At 34.5% G+C, this 15,428-nt stretch overlaps 1 protein-coding gene across 1 annotated transcript in view; it reads right to left on the reverse strand.

Moving 5' to 3' along the window:
- The window catches only part of BMT2 (base methyltransferase of 25S rRNA 2 homolog), a 93,689-nt gene that overhangs the window by 50,125 nt on the left and 28,136 nt on the right, over positions 1-15,428 (reverse strand). The window contains exon 3 of the mRNA XM_042922504.1: positions 11,887-12,057. Within this exon, the coding sequence (XP_042778438.1) occupies positions 11,887-12,057 (171 nt within the window). The remainder of the gene's footprint in view (positions 1-11,886; positions 12,058-15,428) is intronic.

Consider the following 15,428-nt stretch of genomic DNA (forward strand, 5'->3'; position numbering starts at 1 on the left):
AAACAGGAGGTTATTTATTAAGAAAGTGATCCTTCTAAAGATAAGAAGGAGGTGATGATTAAAGTTGTAGCACTAAAAACATGATTTATTCTTCAACCCACCCAACTACACACATACACACACACCCAAACACACACACTTCTCTTCCTTGGCTTTAGCCAAGTGCTACTCTTCTCCATTCCCCAATTTTGTTAATGCTGTTGTATTCACATTAAAAATAAATGCAGTTGAGTTCTTATTTCAGTGATCCAAGATAATAAAAAATTTACTCTGTAGACTTAAAGTACAAAATAAAATGTGTATTGTAGTCACTTGGGTAGAAATGATCTGAATTTCCCTAAAGATACCCTATTTTAACCCTTCTACTTGCTTTCACGCTTCTCTTAGAGTATCATTCCTCTATAAACTTCCAATGAACAGTCCTCTTAATCAGCATCCTATTGATGATTATCCTTCTCAATTCTTATGTTCACTGGAGCTTCCTTTTCATTCCTGTTATATGTGAGCATTCCCTAAAGTTCCATAATTAAGGTTTTCCTCTCTTCTCTTTTTACTCTACCATCTTTCTCCAGACTGATTCTGGTGATATTCTGTATACCCAAAAGGCACTGTGTCATTCCACCAATCAAAAAAATCCCAACTGCAGATTAGACTTCTACATCTATTTCCTGATTTCTGAACTCCTTTCTTACCTTTAGATTCACATTTTCAACAATATGCAAGATAATAATAATCAACACGTGCTTGTTGAATTCATTAATTTAATGGAATACTTATTGGGGGCCTAATGTGTGTTTGACACTATGCTAGGAGCTGAGTTATCCACAAAGCAGTGTGGATGTTATCTTCAGAGTTTACAGTGTGGTCTAAGAGGAAAGAAACCATGAACAGAATCAGGGAAATACAATGTGTTAGAGCAGGGGTTTCAAAGTTTTAGTCTCAGAACCCCTTTGCACTCTTAAAATTACTGAAGACCCCAAAGAATCATTGTTAATGTGTGTTTTAATTATTGATATTAACCATATTAGAAACTATAGCTGACAATTTTAAAAATTATTCATAAAAATAGCAACAATAAAATCATATATACTTATTTTAAAAAAAACAACCAATTTCCTAAAAAAAATTTAGTGAGAAGAAGTGTTTTCCTTTCCTTTTTTTACAAATTTCTAATGTTTGGCTGGAAAGAAAATAGCTGGATCATCATCATGACATCATGGTTTTATTTTAGTATGCAGCAAAAGCACTTTTTGTTTACTTCTCATCACATGGCATGTTAAACAGACGATTTGCGACGACTGCTCATAAGTTGTTTCATAAAATTTATAACTTTTACTGCTGCATCAATGACAATCTTTTTTTTTTTTCCTTAAAGTTTATTTATTTATTTTTGGGAGAGAGGGCGCAAGCAGGGGAGGGGCATAGAGAATCCCAAGCAGGCTCTGTACTTTTCAGAACAGAGCCCGATGTGGGGCTCAATCTCAGGAACCATGAGATCAGGACTTGAGCTGAAGTAAAGAGTCTGACTCTTAACTGACTGAGCCACCCAGGTGCACCCACCCCTCCATGACAGTCTTAAGTGAAAGTGGCCTTTTTTGAAATTGTGAGTGCACAGTAAAGAATACAGTGACTATTAATATAGTTTGGTGCCAATGCTTTGATTTGTGCTAAGGTGTCAGCAGTTTTATCCACCATTGCTTTTGGACTGTCAGTACAAATGACCACAGGAAAAAAAGCAAGTATATTAATGTGGAAATACTTTGAATTCACAGCTCTTCCCAAAAAGTCTCAGAGACTCCTAGAGATCCATGGACCGACCATACTTTCAGACCTGCTATAATAGAGGACTACATGGCTTTGCTGACGATATCAAGTCAGTCTAGGAGTAAAGGAAGTTCTTCCTGAGAAAGCTGGATGTTTAAGATTGTAAGGGGTGCCTGGGTGGCTCAGTCGGTTAAGCATCCGACTTTGGCTCAGGTCATTATCTCGTGGTTTTTGAGATTGAGCACCATGTCAATCTCTGTGCTGACAGCTCAGAGCCTGGAGCCTGCTTTGGATTCTGTGTGTGTGTCCCTCTCTCAGCCCCTCCCCCCTTGTGCTCTGTATCTGTCTCTCAAAAAATAAAATAAAATAAAATAAAATAAAATAAAATAAAATAAATGTTAAAAAAATTTAAGAAAAAAATACGATAAGAATAAACAGTAAATTATTCAGGTGATAGGCATGAACGAAGGGTTGTGAGACAATTTCTAGGCGGAAGGAATAACAACAGTGCAGGAGCTGGAACTCTACATGAATAAAAGGGAGATTGCTATTATTTAGTTGTAGAGTTAAAAAGAAAAAAGTACTGAGAAATGAGGGAGATACAAGTCAATCAAGAAGGATTTTTTTATGTCACAATAGCAGTTTGAACTTTATCTCAAGGGAAAAGGGAAATCACTGAAAAATTTTAAGTAAGAGAGTTGGTATTATCAGATTTGTGTTTTTCAACACAATTCTCATGTTGTACTGTGGAGAATGGATTGGAATAAAACTGCAAGTAGGAGACTACTGCAATAACCCTGCTAAGAGATGACGGTAGAGATAAGAGGACGACATAATATTGACAGCTTAGATACTGAGAGTATCTAAGATACTTGGAACTGAGAGTAAGACTTGGTGACTAACTACATGTGGGAAGTCAGAGAAGGGAAGGAGTCAAGAACACATCTTAAAGTTTCTGGCTTGGGCATACAGATACGTTTAATGAAACAGTGGGCACTGGAAGAGGAACAGATTTTGGTGGTTCAGAGAGCAGGAAAGGGGAGAAAACTAGCTCAGTCATGATATCTCACAGGCACAAACACAGAGATGTCTAGTATGTAACTAGATATATGAAGTTCAGGTAAGAGATCTGAAGTGGAGATACAGATTTGGAATCATCGGCATACATATGTTAACCAAAGCTATGGGAGTAAATTAAGCTTTCATGGCAGGATATGCTAAGTGTGGAGAGCCCCAGGACCAGCACTTAAGAGACAGGCAGAGAAAGGGAATGTATTGCTTGCTAAGAGAAAGGCACAAGTAAATGGACTGATAAGACGACATGTTCTTACAGCACATGAATTAAGATGAAAACTAAGTTTATTTATTTTGAAAGAGACAGAGAGAGAGAATCGTAAGTAGGCTTCATGCTGTCAGCCCAGAGCCTGACGCAGAGCTCAAACTCACAAACTGTGAGATCATGACCTTAGTCAAAATCAAGAGTTGGACACCACCTCCTGAGCAACCCAGGCACCCCATGAAGACTTCATTTTTGAAAGATAACATTGCATTGATAAGGAGAAGTTATATGGAAGAAGTTGATTGTCAATAACCACCAAATTACCATTAAGACTCGTAAGTACATAATGACAGCACATGCCTCTGACACTCCCATAAAATGAATAACATTCATTGATATTTGTTTCAGGAAGGGGTTTTAGGTAATTCATTAGAAAATAGTAATTTGCTAGTTAAAAAATGAAAACTCCATTTCCTAAATTATCTTTCTTAAATTTCACATGTAAATCTCATTAGCTTTATATATTTTTATTAGATCACATTAGATTCAATTCCAGTTACTAAAATAATAACTTGTTTTAGATAGATGCTAAATGTTTAATAGCTGAAAACACACAGTATACAGAACTACATTAAGAATCTTATAAACTAAGGTTAACAGAAAAAAATTGTTTTGAATGCTATATGTTTTAGTAAGGAAGGAAGCACATTTACTTTAAGCATCTCTCCAGACAGGATTTATTTTGATAGAAAACATTTTGTAGTCATCATTTTCTTTTACATACAGTCAAGTTATAGAATTCTAGATCATGGTATTCTCATGATGATTTGTCAACTGAACTATTATCCAAATTATGTTTTGAATTGATATAATCCTCACTACTTTCATTCTCAACATCTAGTACTTTGGATCATTATCTGAAAGCTCAGAGCTTTGGGGATTTTATACATAGCTCTTCCCACTTTTTTTTCAAATAGCTATAAGATTATAGAGTATTATTTTTATAAAGAAAAGGAGACCCAGGATTGTTAGATATTTTCTCAAGTTTATTCTCTGAGCCAGTGCTAAAATTGGGAAAGGAGCTATCTTTCTGACTTTTTAGAAAGGAGCAACTGATAAGCATGGGTTATTTACAGTCAGCTTATTCATAATCTTCAAGATACATTATTTTAAACCAAGAAAATCTATGGAGGAAAACTTTATAATTTGGAATTGGTAATACACATTGTTTCCATAGAAACAGCTCAGAAACACTATAATATACATGGCTTTAAATAGGACTTGATAATATTACTAAAACTCCAGATCTGATATGTATAATCATAATTTTGCTCTATTAATATTTCAGTAAAATAATGAATTTTATTTTTTGAGGTTCAAATTTGTAATTGTATACGTACTTTGATATGTAATACATTTCAAACTAAAAGCAAAACACTATTAAAAACCACAAATGAAACACTTAAAATTTTTAATTTATGTACCGAATTACATTCAGAAGACATTTAACTTCCTCCTTTACCACTATAAAACCTTTTACTTACTAAAATAACCTTCAATATTAAAAAGCCCAGGGATACCTGGGTGGCACCATTGGTTAACTGTCCAGCTCTTGATTTTGGCTCAGGTCTTGGTCTCATGGTTTGTGAGATGGAGCCTCACATCAGGCTCCGTGCTGACAGTGTGGAGCCTGCTTGTGATGCTCTCTCTCACTCTCTCTCTGCCCCTCCCTGCTCTCTCTCTCGTTCTCAAAATAAATAAACATTTAAAAAAATTAAAAATAAAAAGCTCAAGAAAATAAACTAAGTGAATGGAAAAACTGAGTAGAAACTAAACTAACACTTAAGGGAAAAAAAAGAATATCAAAATGGTATTCAAAATCACTATTTAATTGTGATAAACTGAACTCCCCAAACCAGTATTAATAGATCTAATTAGGTCTTCTTTAGTATTATATTCCCTCTGTCACAAACCTTTTAAGAATATGTCCAGTTTCTTACCTCCTAAGGCAGAATAGAGATAAGGCCTATAGTAAGATTCTTGGTTTTGGAGCAATCATTTAATAGTCTTTACAGTCTTTCCTTTCACTCAGTGACACCACCTTTTCCATCCCGCTTTCCACCAGTTAACAAAGTTCCAAGTAGATAATTATAAAAACGTGATTGTACTGTTCTAAATATGTCCTTTCTTCCTTCTTTTCCTTCCACCCATAAAACATGTTAAGTCCCTACCCCAATAACTAAATATCAAGTTACTGAGTAGTGAAAAGAGATCATACAAATTGATAAATACTTCAGATATACTTGAGCAAGCAAATGACATAAACAGTAATTCTCAAAAAAAGAAACAAAGACATGGTCCTACAGATGGCCCCAGCTGCTAAGAAACACAGAGTCAAAACTATGGTCCTATGTACAGCAAGGGTAATGGACATAAATGGCAGAGGAGTTTCTTCTCTCATACTGACTAGTTGGTAATGGCTTTTTAAGTACTGTGTGAAAAAGATTCTGAGGCCAAGTACAAGATCTGTAGGAAAGATCCACTTAGCTTCATCTATCATGGATTTTGGAAAGTATAATGGCAGCATGTGTGCCATGTTTCTGCTATGTCAAATACTAGAATGTCATGGAGTGAATGTTATTTTCCTGATTTAATAGACTTTCTTTTATTTTATAAATTTCCTTTCCCTGGTGTTTTATTTTATGTATCTGTTAGAAATGCATATTAACACAATGGGATGTCATTTTATTCCATCACATTAATAGAGAATTAAAAAAATAAAAATACTCCATGCCCATAAGTCTTGGCAACACAGACACTCATACTGCCAGAAGTAATGGATTTAGTATTATTTTTCTGGAAAGTCATTCAGTAATATGTACAACCACCTTGAGTCACTTGTACTCTTAACCCAGCAATTCATTCCTGGGAATTCATCCCCAAAGCATAACAATTTAAGCACAAAAAGATGCTTAATTCTGAGATAAAATGTAAGAAAGAAAACCTAAATGTTCAACAAAAGAATAATGTATATAAAGCAAGATTCTTTATACCATATTAGCCTTCAAAAAAGGGCATTTGAGTTCTTACAAAGTCTACATTATTGAGCCCTCTCGGTTTCTTTCCTTTGAGCAATAAAGTAGTACTGAAGAAAAACCATCTCAAAACGACTTCACACAATGTAACTTCACATAAAACCAAGCTACATTGGGGGGGGGGGCAAAAAATTTAGTACAGATTTCGTAATTATACACCGAAGTACAGTTTTACAATTTTAATTGGTAGATGTTTTCTTATAAAGATCATATTAAAAAGCAACATCATCAACTAGAGGAGTTCTCCAGTTTCCTTCTCACCTTAGGTTTGTTTCCATTACAAGCCAACTAAGGCATAACTTAGCCCCCAAATACAGATAATAATACAGTCATTATTTAATCATGTTTTATACAGTTAGTCAGGAACACGTCAGTTTCACTTCAGAACGGATAATAGGAAATTTGGTTCAACATCTTAAACTACATTCTGCCAGCCTCACAGGACGAATTAGGAAGTGTTCCTTCTGATTCTACCTTCTGGAACAGACAGCAGAGAAGTGTTATCAGTTTTTTCCTTAAATGTTTGGTAGATTTCACCAGTGAAACTAACTGGGCCTTGTGCTTTGTGTTTTGGAAGGCTGTTCATTATTGATTCAACTTCTTTGATACATATACAGACTTATTCCGATGATCTATTTCCCCTTGTGTGAGTTTTGGTAGACTGTGTCTTTCAAGGAATTGGTCCATTTTATCTAAATTATCGAATCTGTGGGCACAGGTTATTCATAATATTCTTAATATTATCCTTTCTGTCCATGAGATCAGTAGTGATGGCTGCTCTTTTATTTCTGATATTAGTAATTTGTGTTTCTCCTTCTTGTTTTTCTTGGTTAGCTTGGTCTGAGGTTTATCAATTTTATTAATGTTCAAAGAAACCAGCTTTCAGTTTCACTGATTTTCTCAACCACTTTCCTATTCTCAATTTCACTGACTTCTGCTGTAATTTTCTTTACCTCTGCTTACTTTGGATCTATTTTGTTCTTGTTTTGCTAGTTTCCTGAGGTAGAAACTTAGAGAACTGATTTTAATCTTTTTAAAAAAAATTTATGTACTCAATACTATAAATTTCCCTCCAAGCCCCGCTTTCACCACATGCCATGAATTTGCTAGGATGCATTTTCATTTTCATTTGGTGTACAATATTTTGAAATTTTCTAATTTCTAATTAGAAATGTGTTATTTATCAATGTTTTGGTATTTTCTGGCTCTCTTTCTGCTACTACAGTCTGAGAAAATACTTTCCATGATGGTCTACCTTTTAAAATTTGTTAAGGTGTTTTATGGCCCAGAATATGGTCTATTTGATGAATGTTCTCAAAAAATATAAATACTTTTAAAAGGCAGCAAAGTAAGTACTTATTTTGTATCAATTACAAGTATATATGTACAAGTTAAAGACAGTTGGGACATAGCTACCTTAGGAGGAATGGGTGTTAATTGGGACTTGGGATAAAATTTCCAGCAATCACATTATATCCAGATTAAAGAAGTATCACATCTCAAATTTGAGATATAGAGGACTTAAAACGGGGCTCTAGCAGTAACAAACATTTGGTTTTCATGAAATATAAGTACAAAAAAGCAGGTATTTTTGCTACGTTAGTCCTTGTTATTTGCACCTAGAAATCACAATGATCTGAATACATATTTTGAGATGAGACTGAGAAAAAGATAACCCTTGCTATCTAAACTTGCTTTCCAAAGTCAGAAGCCAAATAGATTTGGATGGTAAAGGATGTGTATCTTTCCATATAGTAATAACTATAAATAAATAAACATTTGACTTTTGAATATTTCATCTACCTGTCTGAGAGAAAAAAAGAAAAAGAGAGAGGAGAGGAAAGGAGATGAGACGAGACTACGATTCACTCAGGGAAAACAGAGTATTATTTTGTATTCAGAATCACTTTATATTTGGACATATACAGTGGTAGATTTTTGTGTGAAACATAATGCAGAATGAGTGTTTTAATAGCATGGGAAGAGCAGTTTGCAAAATTCTTTATACTACATGGTCTCTATTGTGTAAAAAACAATGTCTATGAAAAAGACTGGAAAGAAATGTGCCTAAATGTAACTGGGATTGAGCAATAATTTTTCTACATCTATAACATTCATTACATGCAAATTTACATGTGATCTTATTTCATTTGCAGTTAAGAGAAATATTAAATAAGGACTTTAATATAATAAGTACTTTAATAGAGTTATTTATAAAGAAGGTTTAATATTAGTACCAAAGAGTATCAATTCTGGGAAGTTCAAGTTAAATTCAGGAAGGAGATGCTTCAAATATAGCCTAATATAATAGAGGAATAGTTTATCAGAAAGAGGATACACTGTACTTGCAACCAGAAATTGAGACCAAGCATGTACCACGAGGGGAATTTAAACAGTTCCATATGACTAGAATAAAGGCTGCAAAAATGGTAAGACAAGCAGGAAGAGTAATGTCTACATACACATATTGGGGCCAGATGGTATATAACAGAGTTCAGAGTTTTTAGAATAAAGAAAGTCTAAGCCTAGCCATGCTAGTTAACTCATTTCAATGTTTAATTTCAATACTAAGTAAATCCTGACCTGTAACAATCATATTTGGATACTTTCTTTAAAATACTTAAAGCCAAACTAATTTCTCTCCATTAAAATTAAACCAGAGACAGGAATTTCTGGACTTTGCCAGGGTAGAGCTGGCAAATCTACTCCTCAAGAAACAACTATAAAACTGGACACAATCATCAAAAACAACCATTTTGGGACTCAAACAAAGGCAAACAAGTTGGAGAATGTTTATTCGTGAGAACCAGCTGATCCTAGGTTAAGAACAATGAGGATTTGTGGTGCTCTTGCCTGAAACCACTCTTCTCACCCTCACCCCTTGCTCAGCTGGTGTGGAAGTTCTTCAAGAATAGGGCTGGCTGTGAAAAAGAGCAGCTTCACAGCTGGAAGGAGCTAACTTTATTGGAACAAAGGGTAAAAAACCCACACAGAGCACCATCAGTAAAAGTAGAAAACAAACAGAAAGTCAGCAGGTATGCTAGCCTCAGGTTGCAGTTTGGGTTGGGCTGAGCTGCAGACTGGAGAACTTGTCAGAAATTTAACCCAAAAAATCCTGGAAATGAGAAAGGCATAGAGGTGCTAGGTAAGGTCTCCACATAGTCTTGACTGACCTGGAGGCTAAGTGAACATGCACAGGAGACCCAAGAGAGTCTGATGGAAAATAAATGGTGAGGCACACTTGAAAACTGCCTAAGTGTTAAAAGCACTCCCCAATCAACACACATCCACTGGGAGAGGGTGGAGGAGGCCTAACTGGCTTAAGGCACTGGAGTATAACCTGTGCTATCACTGATCACTAAGCTAAGCAGACAGACTCTAGGAAACCAGCCTAAAAAATAAAAATAACAATACTAGGCAAACTGCAAGGAAAGCAGATCCCACAGATTCAGCCCAGGCAAACTAGTAAAAAACTACCACCACCACCACCACCGCCCCCTCCTTGAGGGAAAATCCAAACCAAGAGTTTCCACAATATATTATCAAAAATATATTGGGTGGTTTTTAACAAAAAATTACGAGATATACAAAGAAAAACAGGAAAGTGTGGTCCATGCTCAAGAAAAACAGCATTAAATAAAAAATGACTGAGTGAGCTCAAATGCTGGAGCAAAGTCTTCAAATTGGCTATTATAAAAATGTTCCAAGAATTAAAAGAAAACATGTTAAAAGAGTTAAAGGAAAATATGCTGACAGTGACTCAACAAATAAGGAAATCTCAACAGTAAAATAGAGACTATAAAAAAGAACCATATAGTGGGGTGGCTGGGTAGCTCAGTCAGTAAAGCATCCAACTCTTAATCTCAGGATCATGAGGTCAAGCCCCACATTGGGCATGGAGCCTACTTATTTAAAAAAAAAAAAAAAAAGAACCATACAGAAATTCTAGGATTGATATGTTCTATATGTACCTGTCTTTGATAGCGGTATAACTATATATTTTTTTACAATGTCATCATTTTAAAAATATTCAAGAATGTTCATAACACCTGAGTTGCAGGATGTTTAGTAAGTCACTATGCTTTGTAAGCTTTATAGTAATCTTTGAAAAGAATTTGCTTCATCCTTTCCTTTCCTTTTGAACTAATCAAAAGTATGTTAAATTTTAAATAAAACTGCTTATAGTATTTTCGACATTATGTAAAATCAAAGTAACCAGCGGTAATGCTATGTTTGATATCTACTACATATTTAAATGGTTAAGAGGTTGATATAATTTTATTTTCATGGTTAGCTTTCAGTGTCTATGAAAAATGTTTCTAGAATTATTCAAGTTCAGTATTTTCAAGAAATTAATAAAGTATTACTTGATACTACAAATCTGTTCTGGTACTAAGGTGTATAAATAATTTTAATACTACTAATAATTAATTGGATTATAATACTTGTGTGTGTGTATATTATATATACATATATATATATTTAATCATAAAAAAGAATGAAATTCTGCCATTTGTTATAACATGGATGGACCTTGAGGCCATTTGGCTAAGTGAAATAAGTCAGAGACAGAAAGACAAATACTGTATGATCTGATTTATATGTGGAATCTAAGAAAAACCAAACCCATAGAAACAAGAGATGTGACTGGTAGTCAGAAATGGCAGTGGGGTGGGGTAGAGAAATTGAGTTAAAGATACAAACTTCCAGTTATAAGAAGTTAAGGGGATGTAAGGTACAACATGATGACTATAGTTAACAACACTGTACTATATATTTCAAAGGTGCCAAGAGAATGAATCTTAAAAGTTCTCATCACAGTCAGAGAAAGACAAAAATCATATGGCTTCACTCATATGAGGACTTTAAGAGATAAAACAGATGAACATAAGGGAAGGGAAACAAAAATAATATAAACACAGGGAGGGGAACAAAACAGAAGAGACTCATAAATACGGAGAACAAACTGAGGGTTATGGGAGGGATTGTGGGAGGGGGGATGGGCTAAATGGGGAAGGGGCACTAAGGAATCTACTCCTGAAATCATTGTTGCACTATATGCTAATTTGGATGTAAATTTTAAAAAATAAAAAATAAAACAAGTAAAAAAAAAAAGAATTTAAAAAGTTCTCATCACAAGAAAAAAAATTGTAACTGTGAGGTGATGGATGTTTAACCAAACTTGTAATCATTTCAAAATATTTACACATATCAAATCATGTTGTATACCTTAAACTTACACAATGTTATAGCTCAATTAAACTGGAAATACATTCATGTATTTACTAAATAAAATTTGTACCTATGCACACATAAACTACTGGTAGGCAAATTTTCACATCAACAATAGAATAATGGCAATTGGTTCCATTAATAATCTTCCATTATTCCTTGTGATTTTTCAGTTAAGAGACAGCCACTTTAAATTAAACATAGTTTAAAATGGATTTTGCTGTTTTGATTCTTTTATTACCATAAGAATAATTATTACAACATTTAAGAAACAATTCTTTCTTATGTTTCCTGAACACAATCTGCTATAGAACCATTAGTTTTCCTGATATCCCTTAAAATTTTATGCTAGTTTTCTACCTACTAATATTATAAATCTGCATTTTTCAGCCTAATCTATTATCAGGGGAGCAGGCAAACAGCCCACTACTTTTTGTAAATCATTACACTATTTTACATTATTAATAGAGCTATCCAGGATGACGTTAGTAATTGAAATAGAAAAACTGTACTTACTCAGTTATAAATTCAGGGTTTGTAAAGCTGAGGTTGGTTAAATGACCTTCAAGTTTAGAAGACTCATGTGTACTTAAGGCTGGAGTGGTCTTAGTGGCGAGTACAGCTCTTTTTTCATCCTTTTCAAGTGCTTTTCTCTTTCCACCATTTTGGAAATATTCTCTGCATACACTACGAAGCAAAATGTAGTTATATTTTAAAATACTAGGCAGGAATATAAAATAAAATGGAAAAACATTAGCCTTTATTATTCAAAACGGGAAACTTTCAATTACAAATTCTTACTGTGAAAACGTCACACAGAGGTTAAGTTTGAGTACCTGTAGCACTGCACATACAATAAAGCATAATCACAGATTATATTTAATAAGTAAAAAGTATGTTTTCAAGGGTACAGATGTGCCTATATGTTTTGCTGAACTGCATTCTTAACTAAAACTTAAGTTCCTCTAGAAAATCTTAGGTAACTCTGCTATTCAGTGACAGCATACAAAAAGACCAGTCGTTACAGTTAATTCTGAGCCAGGTCTGCTGGTAGCAGACAGATACCCCAATAGTTGTTTCTTAGATCCCTGTTGGTTTACGAAAACTAAGTGAGGATGTCAACATATTAAGACTTATTGATATTCTTATTTGCTCTGAGGGAAGGGAATACAAATCTAGTTCAGGTAAAAATGGTACTGTATCATACAGGTAAACATTTACAGAACAGAAGTTTGAACATTACGGTGGTTTTTGTAACACCTGGAAATTATTCTTATCCATCAAGAGACCGTTCCTGTTTGTCTGAATTCTTACATTAGTAAAATGCAGATTTTTTGAAGATGTTTCATTTTAAGCTCATATAGTTTAGAACAGATCAGGTTGCCATCCAGCACCAGAAACTGATGGCTGACATAATCTTATAAACAATTTTCTTCAAACCGAATACAATTTTAGAGTAGTAGGACACCATGCCTGGGTATATAACAGGAAAAACAAACATAAACCACAGAATCAACTCAAATATTTATTAGCTATTAAAGCCAGGAATCTTAAGGTAAAGAAAGGCTAACAAGACCTAGTTCAGGCCCTTGAGCTTACAATGTGATAGCTTACATGTGAAAACAATAAATGATACAATTACCAAGCTACTTGAAGGAGAAGGGAATCTAAACAAATTTTCTTTTTAGATTCTTACAACACATTATTAGTACATATAGCTCATACTTTGAACAAAGCTAAACTATTTTTCTCCATAGACTCTGCTTGGTGAATTTCCAGAAACATATGGCAAGAGAAGAATTGAAGAATTAATTTAAAACTGAATTCTGCGGGGCGCCTGGGTGGCTCAGTCGGTTAAGCGTCCGACTTCGGCTCAGGTCATGATCTCGCGGTCCGTGAGTTTGAGCCCCGCGTCGCGCTCTGTGCTGACAGCTCAGAGCCTGGAGCCTGTTTCAGATTCTGTGTCTCCCTCTCTCTAACCCTCCCCCATTCATGCTCTGTCTCTCTCTGTCTCAAAAATAAATAGACGTTAAAAAAAAAGTTTAAAACTGATTTCTGCAAGTAGAACTATGATCTAAGGGAACAATGCCCATCTCTCCTCATACTTACAGTATGCTTATTAGTTCAACTTCACTTTTTCTTAGTAATTACTATTAAGACTTTTTAAAAAAAAGATTTCTTTAATTTTCCTATGTAGATTTAGTTTTAATTCTTATATATAGGAGTTGAAACCCATTCTTCATAAATCAAATATTTATTAAGTATTAAGAATACAGAGCCCCCATGTGCCAGGCACATCTGTGATGAGAAAACAAATTGGAGAAGGGATTGCTGCTCTCAAGGAGCTCAGATTAGTGAATAAGACAACAATTATACAATAATAAAGAAAATACAACTGATAAAGATAATATACAACTGATAACCCAATCAATCCAGAGTCAGTAATATATGCTGACTTCAGAAATATAAGTAGGAATAATCAAGGAAGAATGCTAGGTGGGAGGTGAGTGCTTTTCTGGCAGAATAGCATAAGCAAAGGCACAGTAGATAAACACAGCAAGGATCCTGCAGAGATGGACATCCATTCAAGATATGTGAAACGTAAGGTGCCGAGAAGAAAACAGATGGATGGACTCACAGGTAAAAAGATCCTGAGGCCAACACAAATATAGTGGGGAAAGGTGGCTAGGTGACACTGGAGTGATAAGCAAGCCTCAGATCCCACAAGACTCCAAGGCCAATGTAAAGATGTGGTATTTAGAAATCTAATGACAGTAGTTTAGTGATTTACTGGGGCTGGGGCTAATTGCAAAAGTGTACAAAAAGTAAATGCCACCAAAAAGGAGAGCCTTGAAAAGATATTGCTTCTGGGGGAGAAAGGAGGCACTTTGAAAAAATGGAGGTATCTCTGGAGGTTTGGTGATAAAAGGAAAAAATTAAGCAATTAAGGATAATGAGCCTACTGAGATGTTATAAACCATATATTAAAAAATGTTAAGTCAGACCAAAAGAGGACAATATATATTAAAGGCACTTTACTTTTGTATTTGTGGCAATCAAACAAGGTTCTTCAGAATTAAAGAACCAAGTAAGCCACCCAAACCCCTACAGACACTCCAACAGAATAGACAAACCCATAAAATAAATGCTCAATGAATACAGAAACCAAACAAGGTCCTAATAGAAGGGAAGAGAAAAACAATTAAAACCAGTGGATGAAAATTATCAAAGACATAGACTCAAAAACAGCTATAAAAGAGAAAAAAACTGTAACATTTTGGTATTCATTATATATAATAAAGCAACTGCAGATATGAAAGAACATTTCAAATTTGAAATTAAAAAGCTGAGAACAAAAAGGAATGAATGGAGAGATATTCCATGAAAATAGATAGGAAGATGCAATATTGCCACAATGTCAGTTCTTCCCAAATTGATCTATAGAGTCTGTACAATCCCAATGAAAATCAAGTCAAATTATTTGGTGGAGACCAACAAACTAATTCTAAAGTTTATATGGAGAGGCAAAAGACCCAAATAGCCAACACATTTTTGAAGAAGAACAAAATTGGAGGACTGGCCACTATTGGACTTACTTTATATAGTGGATCAGAACAGGGTGGTGCTGGTGACAGAATAGACAACTAGACACATGGAACAAAACATCCCAGTAGACCCACACAGATATACTCAAATGATTTTTCAATAAAAGAGCAAAGGCAATATAATGGAGTAAAGATGGTTTTTTCACCAAATGGTGCTGGAACGACAACTACATACCAGAAAAATGAACCTAAACAGATATCACACCTTTCACAACACTTAAAATGGATTATAGACATAAATGTAAAACACAAAACTATAAAACTCTTGGAGAGTTTTATAAACTTCCTAGGAGAAAATCTAGGTGACCTTGGACTTGGCAATGACTTTTTGGATGCAACACCAAAGTCAAGATCCATCAAATAAAGAATTGAGAAGCTGGACTTAATTACAATAAAAAAAATGCTCTGCAAAAGAGAATGGGAGAGAATGAGAAGAGAATGAGAAGACAGACA

Source organism: Panthera leo, chromosome A2 (genome assembly GCF_018350215.1).
Source record: "Panthera leo isolate Ple1 chromosome A2, P.leo_Ple1_pat1.1, whole genome shotgun sequence".
Taxonomy (NCBI): domain Eukaryota; kingdom Metazoa; phylum Chordata; class Mammalia; order Carnivora; family Felidae; genus Panthera; species Panthera leo.